The sequence below is a fragment of the Bubalus bubalis genome, chromosome 8 (genome assembly GCF_019923935.1).
Source record: "Bubalus bubalis isolate 160015118507 breed Murrah chromosome 8, NDDB_SH_1, whole genome shotgun sequence".
Lineage (NCBI taxonomy): Eukaryota > Metazoa > Chordata > Mammalia > Artiodactyla > Bovidae > Bubalus > Bubalus bubalis.
In genome coordinates this window covers 105,786,638-105,797,945 of record NC_059164.1, presented here as the reverse complement: position 1 = coordinate 105,797,945, position 11,308 = coordinate 105,786,638, and the positions used below count along the sequence as shown (strand labels likewise).

Genomic DNA, 11,308 nt, shown 5'->3' with positions numbered 1-11,308 from the left:
TCTCTCTGCTCCATCTTCTCACTTAGGAGAGAGAGACGCTTCAGCCTGCACCCAGGGAACTTGGGGATCTCTTGAATGACTACAGTTCAGGAGATATATCTGAATATATCTCTTTGAAAACAATCAGGAAGAAAAATGGAAACTGTTATATCATAAAATAATTTAACACTGTCTTATCTTTACTCCTGCTCCTCCTGTTGACTCACTCCTGGAGGGAGTCCTGTGATTTCCTCCATCGCCACTCAGTCCCTGCTGCCCAGCCTCTGTGGACGTTCAGGGCTCGCTGGGGTCTCCTCTGCCTGGAAGGGAGGAACTGGAACGGAAGAGGAGGCCCTGGGCTTCTCCAGGAGGAGGGGCAGCCAGGAGACCTGCTGGCTGCAGGGCTGTGGGGTACTAGGCAGAGCAAGAAGTTCTGGGGGCTTTTGAGCCCCTCTGTGGAAGAAGAATCAACTGTCCTTGAGCTGTTATGACTATGCTTTACAGACTCAGCTGTGAGAGCATGTAAGTATCACCCCAATTTTACAGATGAGAAGACTGAGGCACAGAAAGCTCACCTAACTGACCTGCAAGGACAGAAACCCAGGATTCAAACCCAGACCTGCCTGACTGCAGAGCTGGAGGGCTTTGCTTCTCAACTCTCCTGCATCTGAGGTAATTGCTCAGCTGGCTTGTAGGACCCACCTTTGGGCTCTATCCCGGCTCCCAGGTCAGATTCCTGGGCCCCACCCCTCCCCTGGCCCGGTCTCAGCCGCCCTAGCTCACTGATAGGAATGAGCTCCCTCCCCCCGGCTCTGAGGCAGGCTGTGCGCCCCAGGGGCTTTCTCTAGAAAGAGCTCCTCCCCTCCAGGTAAAGTCTCTCTCTCCTGGCAGGGCCCCCAGTCCCCTCCATGCACGTGCACACCCCGCACAGTGCCACGCCAGATCCACTCGTGACCCATCCCTCCTCCTCGTCTCCACTTCAGCTGCCGGCTGCGTCCTAGCCCTGCTCCCTTGAACCACCTCCTCCCCGCGACTGGCTACTGCCCGGAAGGAGAAGACATGGGAGCGCCTCCATCCAAGGCCAGGGGTCTCTGGATCCAACTTCAGAAACTGCTGACCTCCTGGCTGGTGGGACAGCAAGACTGGGATCAGCGTCTGGACGAGATGTACATGCTGCAGCAGAAGAAGTAGGCTTTCCCCCTCTCCCTGAGCCTCAAGCCCTCAGCCCACTTGGGTCAGCCTGCCCTGCCCACCAGAGCACCCCAGAGTTCAGTGCCCACAGCTGGGATGGGCCCATGCATCTGTTATGGAAGCCGAGCTCCTATGTCAGCAGTGGAGGAGGGGTGTGGCATTGGGTCCTGGGAAGGCTGGGGCAGGGTGATGCTTGGGCTCTCACTTACTGAAGGTGGGGGGGTGGGTGCTGGGGACCCAAAGATACCAGACAGGAGAAGCCAGCATGTATGGCAGGGGTGAGTGGGGCAGGGTGGGTGCAGGCTAGTAAGGAACGGGGTGCTGGGGAAGGGTTAAGATCCTGTGGGTTTTAGGACACTCGTTGGGTGAAGAAAGAGTGAGGAGTTACTGTTAATGAAAATGAAATTGATGGCCTGGCAACAGGACAGCTCTGGTTTGTGCAATACCTGGAATGACCAGCTGACTGTGGAAACCAGATGACCCTGAGGAGTCCCAGTGGGGACTCCTAAAGCCCATCTGCGCTTCCCAAGTCTCCTGTGTGCAGGCTGTGCTAGATCTGGAGCAGACAGTGAGGCTTGAGCCTGTCCCTGGCACACCTCTGATGGGACTGGTGACTCCGAGGAGCAGAGCATTTTATGGTCAGCCCTGAGGTCTAGACCCCTGGACGACTAATGGGGGCAGGGACCCATCCTGAAGGCAGGCTTCTCCCTCGGGGTGTTCAGGGGACTTGGCTCCCATCAGAGAGCTGCCCTTAGCAGATCTGATCGGGCAGCCAGGGCTAGAATCACGGGCAGTGGCTTCTCCAGGCTAGAGGCCGGAGTATGGAGGCTGCGTGCAGAGCCTCTGGACTCTGCAGTCCTAGCCCTGGTTGCCCTGAGGTGGGCGGGCTCACATGGAGGATCTGGGTGAGATGGGCAGCAGGCTGGTCCCCACTCCACCCGTTCTCTCTGGAGAGAACTTCAGTGAGGGGCGGACCTGAGCCCTACCTTGAGATCAAAAGCTTCTTCAGATAAAAAGCTTCTTTCCCCTGGCTTGGGGGGACCATTGGAAGAGAGGAACTGGGGGCTAGGGATCATCACAGGAACCGCCCACCATCAGTCTGTTTACCGGCCTTTCACCTCTCCCCTCCTGACCCTCAACCTGCCATCCGTGTGTCCACCTTCAGAGCCAACACATACTTGCCCAGCAGGAACCGGCTTCGGCATTATCTCTTGTCCGGCTCACCCAGGCAGGGAACAGACAAAGATTAACCCGCAGGGGTACCACAGGAGGAGTATCTCCGTGGGGCTCCTCCCACCCACTCTGAGATGCACACACTCAGAGAAGCTCACAGCCACACTCTTGCAGACAGCGCGTTCAGACTCTTGAGTCGAAGGGTGACACTTAAGGAGGGATGGATCCTTCATAGTCCATCTCAGAACTCTCCCTCCCCACAGCAGGAATGTGCATCTGGACAGCCCCCAGGGAGTCAGAACAATAGCTGGCCTCTCTTTCAGCCCCCTCCCAGTCTCTCCGGCTCCTCTCAACTAAAGAGAGCCGGTTCAGCAGGCCTGGGAGCAGGGATGAAACCGGTCAGAAATTCCCTCTCCTCCACCTGCTACTGATTCCCAAGTTCCTGAAACATGGACTCAGCTAGAATGACTTGGCCAGGCCCACCAGGACCACCCATTCCCTCCCCCGGGCCCCCCTCCCTCAGGTACTCTGCTGCTTAGTCAGCTGAGCCAGGAGTCCCCCCACCACTGGTGGGAAGAGGTGGTAATGCCACCCCATGGGGACCCTGAGCTAGGGTCCAGGAGACAACCCTGCAACGTGTCACCACGCATTCCATGTGGCCGCTGTCCGTCCAGGCTGACAAGGACTCTCTTCCTCTCTGCTCTTGGCCTCTCTGCCATTCTGTCTCTGCCTGACTCCCGTTCATCCTCTGCCAGGATTCGAGAGTCTCCTCTGCTTCGGGCAGCCAAGGACAACGACCTGTGTGTCCTGAAGAAACTTCTGCTGGACCGAAACTGTGACTTCCGGCAACGAGGTGGGATCCGAATTAGAAGTGGTGGAGATGGGGCAGAGGCCCCGGCCATGCCCCACAAGGCACTCTGAGGGTTTCTGCCAAGGGGCGGTGGAGCGTGTCTCTGGAAAATGTTGATGTCCCTGTCTCCTCTGCTCCAGGGGCTGTCGGGGAGACGGCACTGCACGTGGCCGCCCTCTATGACAACCTGGAGGCCGCCATGGTGCTGATGGAGGCTGCCCCCGAGCTGGTCAAGGAGCCCGCCATCTGTGAGCCATTTGTAGGTGAGGTGTCTCCATGGTTTTTCAAGGTGGACCCAAGTAGGGGAGAGTCTGAAGTCACCTCTTACAGTGAGCCTCTGAGGGTAGGTCGGGGAAGGAGTGATGGGTGCTCAGGAGTGTGGGAGGAAGGCAGAGATCCTGGTCTTGGCTGTGAGTGTCTGGGACCTGCTTTAGCCATTTGTTATTTCCCTTCAACTCCTTTCACGTTCCGTGAAGAACAGAACTCTCTCTCTTTCATAGCTGCACTAGAGTGATTACCCTTATATGCCATCCGCAGTAGTCAAGAGGCGGAGACAGCTAAGTGGACCTGCCTGAGGGACATCTGGGGCTCAGTCTCACACCATTCTGCTGAGTCAAGGGAGGAAATCCATGCAAGGATGTCAGGGATCTCCTGGAAGCCAGGGGGGATGCCGTGTCTCCGAGAGAGCTGGGAACAGACACCCTGACGGACGGCTCTCTTGTCCAGGTCAGACGGCCCTGCACATAGCGGTCATGAACCGGAACGTGAACCTCGTGAAAGCCCTGCTCGCCCACGGGGCCAGCGTCTCTGCGAGGGCTATAGGCTCCGCCTTCGGCCTCACTCCTCACAACCTCATCTACTTTGGTGAGAGCAGGACCGGGGCTGGGAGGATGAGGCGGGGCACCAGTCAAGGGAGGGTGGGCTGAGGAGGCCCCGTGCCTGGGGAGACTAGGAGGGGTCAGCCCTCATAAGGCCAAAGGCCAGAGCCAAGCCTCCACCCACACCCCAGACCCCCTCCAGCATCCCCGCCTCTGGTCCTGCTGACAAGGGGCCCCAGGCCCAGAGCAGAGACAGGGGAGGGAGTGGCGGTTGCTTGGAGACACCGCCCCTCCCCGCCTGCATCTCAGGCCCGGGCCTCTGCCTCCCCAGGGGAGCACCCTCTGTCCTTTGCCGCCTGCATGGGCAGCGAGGAGATTGTGAGGCTGCTCATTGAGCACGGTGCTGACATCCGGGCCCAGGACTCCCTGGGTAAGAGCTGGGCTGGAGGGGGCGCTGGGAGGCTGGGGGTGGCAGGGAAGAGGGGAGGGGCTGGGACTGCCCTCAGGCCCCCCGGGGGTGGGGGGTGGTCCTGGGGAACAGCAGGGACTCTGGTCCTAGGGGTCACGTGACACCCCATGTCCTCTCCCAGGAAACACAGTGTTGCACATCCTCGTCCTCCAGCCCAACAAAACCTTTGCCTGCCAGATGTACAACCTGCTGCTGTCCTACGACAGGCGAGGGGACCACCTGCAGTCCCTGGACCTCATGCTCAATCACCAGGGCCTCACTCCCTTCAAGCTGGCCGGAGTGGAAGGCAACACTGTGGTGAGGGCCCTCCCCCAGGCCCACGGGGGTCCTTCTCCTGACCCTTCTTCCCAAACTCCCCAAAAGGGTGGTGGCCCCTTACCTCCATCTCCATCACTAAAATCCTCAGCCTTAGGAATTTCTGACTCAGGGGGATTACAGAATCTTACCTGAGAATATCTGCTATGGTAACCCAAAGGTCCATTCCCCTTGCCTGTTCTCTCCTTTCAGATCTTTATAGGATTTGTGGGAAGGAAAGACAGCCCCAAATTAAAGGTTCAAGTCAACAGAGGCTTATCAGTTCCCAGCTGTCCACCAGATTCAAGGAGTAAGCAACCGTGCTGTTGCCTTTGACCTGCTCCTTGCATGCTGACCCCCGTCTCACCCCTGTGTCCACCCAGATGTTCCAACACCTGATGCAGAAGCGAAAGTACATCCAGTGGACGTGCGGGCCGCTGACCTCCACTCTCTACGACCTCACAGAGATCGACTCCTGGGGAGAAGACGTGTCCTTTCTAGAGCTTGTGGTCTCCTCCAAGAAACGGGAGGTATGGACACCACGGAGGATTAGGGGCTGTCAGGAGTCTGTGCAGAGCCTGTCTGTTTACCAAGATCCTCGGCTCCAGAGGCTTCCCTGTAATAGATGGGGGTGAGGATAGATTCCTGGGACTTTGGGAGAAAATGCTGATCAATACCCCTTCCCTAACTCTGCTCTCTCTGCTTAGCTCTGGTCCCTCTGCTTACCTTTCTCATACTAACACTGCATATGAGTTCTCCAGATAGATGTTGCTTCCTATCACTTATTCATCCAGCATACTGAGCTTCTTGCTATGTCCCAGACACTGTACCAAGAACTGAGAATATAGAAACAAACTCAAAAACAGTTCCTTTCAGACAGCTTTGTCAGTTTCCCATCCCTGTTCTCAGTAACTGTTAATAGCCTTCAAGATAAACATTGAGGTCTATACTATGAATGGCACATAATGACGCAATGGTACTTAATGGTTCAACAGAATGGAGGTCCGCTTACATTGGCTTGGATGGACCAGAAAAGATGTCACAGGAGATGTGCTTGAGCTGGGGCTTCTAGAAGGAATTGGGAATCACCAGGCAGATGAGGAAAAAGAGAAATTTCCAGAGAGGGAAAAATGCATGGGTCATTCAGACAGTATTGGATTGGGTGACATGAGGGAAAGGAAAGTTTGAAGATTTATAAAGAGAAGAAAATACTGATGCTTTCTGGAACCTCCAAGATGGTGGCAAAATACAGTTCTTATTGTTTATCTGCCGCCCAACAATTTCCTAGGAACCCTCAAGAGCCACAAAACTCAGATGATCGCTGGTGCTAACAAACAGAGGATCTGGTTTATCAGAGGATCTGATGAACAAAGTGGCTGGTTGCTATGAACTTCTTCAGAGCAGGATTTCTTAGGGATTGGAAGCCCAGCCTTCACCTTCAGTTCTATCGGGCAACCAAGATTTGTTCATTATGATGAAAATAGAGGCTCTCTCACTGGAGCTTCTTCAACCTCCTGCCTTGTTCTGCCCAGCAGGTCTAGAAACGCCTCCCCCACCCCAAACCCATCTCTCTCCTACTCTGTAGGCTCAATGGGAAAAGGTACTTTTTCTGCTTGTGGGTAATCCCTCCAGCTAAACTCTGACCTTGCCTTTTCCTACTTTCTTAGATGCATCATGCCATCTATCATCCTCTTTCAGGAGCATCTTTAATGTCTCATTGGCCACTTAGATCTGAGCATTAACCTACCCAGCTTAGATTATGGCCACACCCGACTCTCCGAGTCCTCTGTTGTTCCTCTCATGTCCGTAATACTTGTAGAGCAAATCTGACTACATGCTTGCTTGAACTTTCCAACTGTTTTCCATTGCATTCAGATAACAAAGTCCAACTCCTTAGCTTGGCATTCATGAGGTACCATGATCTGGCCCTCAGCTACTTCATACAGGATAATCCCTGCACCCTCCAAAAGATTCTGCCACATCCCCCTCATATGCCAATGTCTTCTCACCTCTTCCTGCCTTGGCAACTGCTGCTACTATATAAAAGATCTCGCCTAACTCTCCATTCACTCAACTATCTCAGCCATCTATGTCTCATCCTTCAGAGTCTCTGATGAGCTCAGAGATCCTGGTATTTACTTCTGCCATGGTTTATCTGCAGCACTAGCCTGAGGCACCACATACAGTAGAAACTGACTAGTCATCTGTAAAAGAAATGAATGAAAAGATGAACTGAATGAATGACACTTGTGCTGATCATGACGCTGCCTGCCTGGGACCCTGTGGGGAACCTGGTGCTGCAACGCACTATGTTGGTCATCCCTGCTGCCCTCTTCTTCTATGGCAGGCTCGTCAGATCCTGGAGCAGACCCCAGTGAAGCAGCTGGTGAACTTCAAGTGGAGGAAGTATGGGCGGCCTTACTTCTGCATCCTGGGAGCCTTGTATGTGCTCTATATGATCTGCTTCACCATGTGCTGCATCCACCGCCCTCTCAAGGCCCGTAGTGGCAACCGCACAGATTCCCGAGACATCACCGTATTCCAGCAGAAGCTGCTCCAGGTGACTCTTAGAGGGGATAAGAGGGGCTGTTAGCATGGGGTGATGGCACTGGAAACCAGAGCCATGCTGCCCAGGAAATATGCCACTCCCTTGACTCTGGAAGGGGCAGGCTCCTGATTACCTGGACAGAAATTAGGCGGGAGTTAAGGGGACCAAAGCTGGGGCTTAATGAATACAAGTAGACTTGTCCAGGGAGTGATGGCTTTCTTGTGAACTTTGAAAGAATGCTTAGTTTACCTGTACCTTTGTAAAATCCCTGTTACTCACAAAGGTCTGTAGACCAGAACTTTGTAAATGTGACCTTCAACAGAAGCCTTGTTGTTCTAAAGGGAGGAAGAGTGTGCTCCAGGTCCATTTTCTGAGTCTGCCTGTGAGTAACACAGATGTTCTTCTGACCTTCATTTGCTTCTGAACACAGTCAGTATGAGTGCATTGAAAGTGAGGTATCAGCTGTCTGACCACCTGTCAAATGTGCTGCAGAGGATGCCTAGATTGGGTAGCAGTTAGAAGGAAATAGTCTCTGGGGTCCCTTTTACTCTGGTTAGCTTGCCATTCTGTGAGTCACCTTCAGAGACCTGGGGTAAGGATGGCTGAGTAGAGATGTGGAGTAGATGTCCAGGTCTGCTGTTGAAAGGAGGAGACTCCTTGGTGTAATAGAATGAGCAGGCTCTCATGAGTGCTTCTGGGCATGTACATTCAACACTGGGTTCATTTACTAGGTAACCAAAATTCTTGTCCTAGTGACCTGAAAATACCTAAAAGGGAGTACAGGCATGTGGGCAGAAAGCAAAAGACACAGGAGGAACAATTTTGCCAGGGAAGAGCTCAATGTCTAGAGATTTATGCTCAATGCAGAATGGGTCAGCTAGAGGTATAGCTCAACCTGGACTTGGAGAGGGGCAGTTTGGGGGAGTTAAAGAAAAAATAACCTAAGTTGAGTTAGCTCAAAGGCAGTGGATACTCAAAGAAAGGACAGGGCAAAGAGCCTTATTAAATGCTGAAGTAGGTCAAGTCACTCTAAGCTTTTAGAATTGCCTCTTGGTGTATATACAGTGTGGCCATGTGTCCAGAGCCTCTGACTGTCACAAAGCAGGCTTTGCTGCCTGCAGAACACAAGGCTGAGTGTGGTGGGGCGGCCTTATTCAAGGTGGGCATAGGTGTATTGGGAGGAAGCTGGGTTACCTGCATCTCAAATGGGACATGAAGGTTGTCCTTGGTGTGGAGACCATACACCAGGAAATAAGGACGTGGAAGGGATGGCCAACTGAGATGGGCCAGTGATAATGATGAAGGAAATGGATAAGCATGGGGGTGGCTGGACATTTCCAGTGCTCCTGACTCTGATTCCTCAGATGCATTCTTTGCCAGCCTTCCTTTGTTTCAGGCTGACTGGGGGGGATTTTCTGGATCTAGAATGCAGATCCAGAATGTAGATAGCCTTCTAGCCAAAGAGTTGGGTGATGCTGAGCAACTGACTACCACCAAGGCTCCTTCTTCTTTCTTACCTTCTTCTTACCACCGTGTCTCTTTCTCTCTAGGGGAGGACTAGTTATGTCCCTGTGAATATAATGTTCCTTTGACCCAGATAGTCTAGATAGCCTAAATTATTAGCAGCTACTTCCCCTTGCCTCAGGACTAGATGAAGCATAATTATAGCTAAGTGCTCTAACTTTCTTTCCATCTTCTCTCTTTTTCCTTTCTTTTCCCCCTTCAGCATTTTTACCCTTTTGCTCACTTTGATAAAATCTACATTAGCCCAAATAGAAGACTCATGACTTTCAAATATTCTTTTCTTGGTTGGGTAGGTGGGGCTTAAGAAAGCAGCTGTGAGCAGTTTGAATAGGGAAGAGCATCAGGGAAAGTCTGTGTTTTTTCGGCATGAGCCCTTGGGCCTTGGTCCTGAGTTGATGGGGCCCATATGTTCCTCTTAGTAGGAAGTCAATCGGGATTAGATCAGGAGCTCCCAAATTTATCACCATGACTTGAAAGATTCTGCTTTCATGATGCACCACATTTATTGAATAATATGGAATTCTTTTTTCCTACATTTCTATTACTTGAGAGTCTTAGAAATATGAAAATGTACCATCATAGGGTCTTGATTAGTGCAGTTGTTGCCATATTAATTAGCCTACAGAGCTTTCTCTTAGATAAATGAGTACTTTTATATTAAATTTTATTAATAAATCTGGACACACAGAGCTCTCAGTCACTGTAGGATTTTATCTGTGGGTCTCATGGGATCTAGAAAAGTCACTGGACTCCACGACAGTAGCCCAGAGCACCATCGCAAAACACTGGAAAGGAAAGAAAATACTCCTTTATTTATACAAGGTGGCATAAACTAGGCAAAAGCAGTCATAGGAAAGGGGGGCGTTTGGGAGATATTTTAAGAAATGTCTTCACTCTAGGATGCTTCATTGCTCAGCCATAAACGTTATGCCATTTCCAGACTTCCCAAGAACTCTCTTAATTAATGCGTTAATTTCTTGTCTTCATTCAATGTTTACTTGGTTTAGGCAGAACAAAGTGCATTATAATCCTAGTTGTCCTAGACTGCCAAGTGAGCAGAAAGTTCGAAGTCTGGGATTAGGTGCCTTAGATTTAAGCCCTAACTCTAAAACCAAATAGCTGTTTGACTTGAGCAGATCCTATGTCTTGCTAGATCAGTAGTTTTTTAACCAAGACTACTTATTAGGGCTTCTTTGGTGGCTCAGTGCTAAAGAAACTGCCTGTCAGTGTAGGAGATGCAGGTTTGATCCCTGGGTTGGGATGATCCCCTGGAGAAGGAAATGGCAACCCACTCCAGTATTTTTCCCTAGGAAATCCCATGGACAGAGGAGTCTGATGGGCTACAGTCCCTGGGGTCACAAAGAGTTGGACACAGCTTAGTGACTAAACAACAACATCGACAAATTAGAAACATGGAAATCTGGTAAAAAAAAAAAAAAAAAAATTATGGATCCCTAAGCTGCCCCATACCTGAGGCATCAGAATGTCTGAAATGGTGGCCCCCGGCAATGGTATTTTAAAGAAATTCCTTGATTGATCCTCATACTCAGCTTGGCTTGAGATCTGCTAAGCTTTCTAAGGTGAAACCGATCACTCTGATTATTTAGACCCCTGATTTGCTGTTCAGCAAGAGGGTATTGATCTCCCATCATCAGATTTCCTTTCTGTGTTTTGATGATTTTCCTTGATCTCTCCAATGCCCTTTGCTTCAAATTACTTTGCTAATTCATTCATTAGACAAACCTCTACTGAGAGCCTAAGCGTGCCCCAAGCATTTATTGTAGGTATTGGAAACTCAACCTGGTCTGAGCAAAACACACTTCACCTCTGCCTTTTGGCATTTGCAGACTGATTGACATTAATTAAATGAATAGATATTTCAATGCAAACTGTGATTGTTACAATTCACATGAGTTTTGCTTATGATCAGAAGACAGGATGCTGAGAGACTCCTTGAAGGAGGAAATGGCAACCCACTACAGTATTCTTGCCTGGAAATTTCTGTGGACAGAGGAGCCTGGCAGGCTACAGTCCATGGAGTCACAAAGAGTCAGACACAACTGAGCATGCGTGCACTGATGAATTCAAGGTGGAAAGTGAACTCTAGGCAGAGACAATGCATATACAAAGGCCCTGGGGCAGGAAGAGCCTTGTGAATGTCTAGGAACTGAAAGAAGACTGGCTAGAATAGAGGGAGCTGGGGCAGGAGCCTCCAGATTAGGTTGTCCGGGCAGATCTTTCCCAAATCATGTAGGACATTGCTGGCCATCCCAAGGATTTTGCTTTTTATCCTAAAATTAATGAGAGGCTCAGGATTTTAAACAGGGGAAACACTTGATAATATTTTTGTTTCAGAAAAATGTCTCTGTAGAGTGGAGAACAGGTTTGAGGGGGCCAAGGAAGATATGGGGGACCAGCTAAGAGGCTATTACAGTTCAGTGAAGGAAGAGAATAGTGGTGGA

The 11,308-nt window shown here is 51.0% G+C and overlaps 1 protein-coding gene across 2 annotated transcripts in view; it reads left to right on the top strand.

Moving 5' to 3' along the window:
• Positions 1-507: 507 nt before the first annotated feature.
• Positions 508-11,308, top strand: part of TRPV5 (transient receptor potential cation channel subfamily V member 5) — a 32,444-nt gene continuing 21,643 nt past the window's right edge. Inside the window, exons 1-9 of one of the 2 annotated variants that reach the window (XM_045166473.1) lie at positions 508-651; positions 963-1,166; positions 3,099-3,196; positions 3,334-3,456; positions 3,920-4,057; positions 4,343-4,441; positions 4,602-4,777; positions 5,158-5,304; positions 7,122-7,334. In XM_045166473.1, the coding sequence (XP_045022408.1) occupies positions 1,039-1,166; positions 3,099-3,196; positions 3,334-3,456; positions 3,920-4,057; positions 4,343-4,441; positions 4,602-4,777; positions 5,158-5,304; positions 7,122-7,334 (1,122 nt within the window). In that variant the 5' untranslated portion in view covers positions 508-651; positions 963-1,038. Of the gene's footprint in view, positions 652-830; positions 1,167-3,098; positions 3,197-3,333; positions 3,457-3,919; positions 4,058-4,342; positions 4,442-4,601; positions 4,778-5,157; positions 5,305-7,121; positions 7,335-11,308 lie in introns of those variants that run through there. The other variant, XM_045166474.1, reaches the window with a different exon arrangement.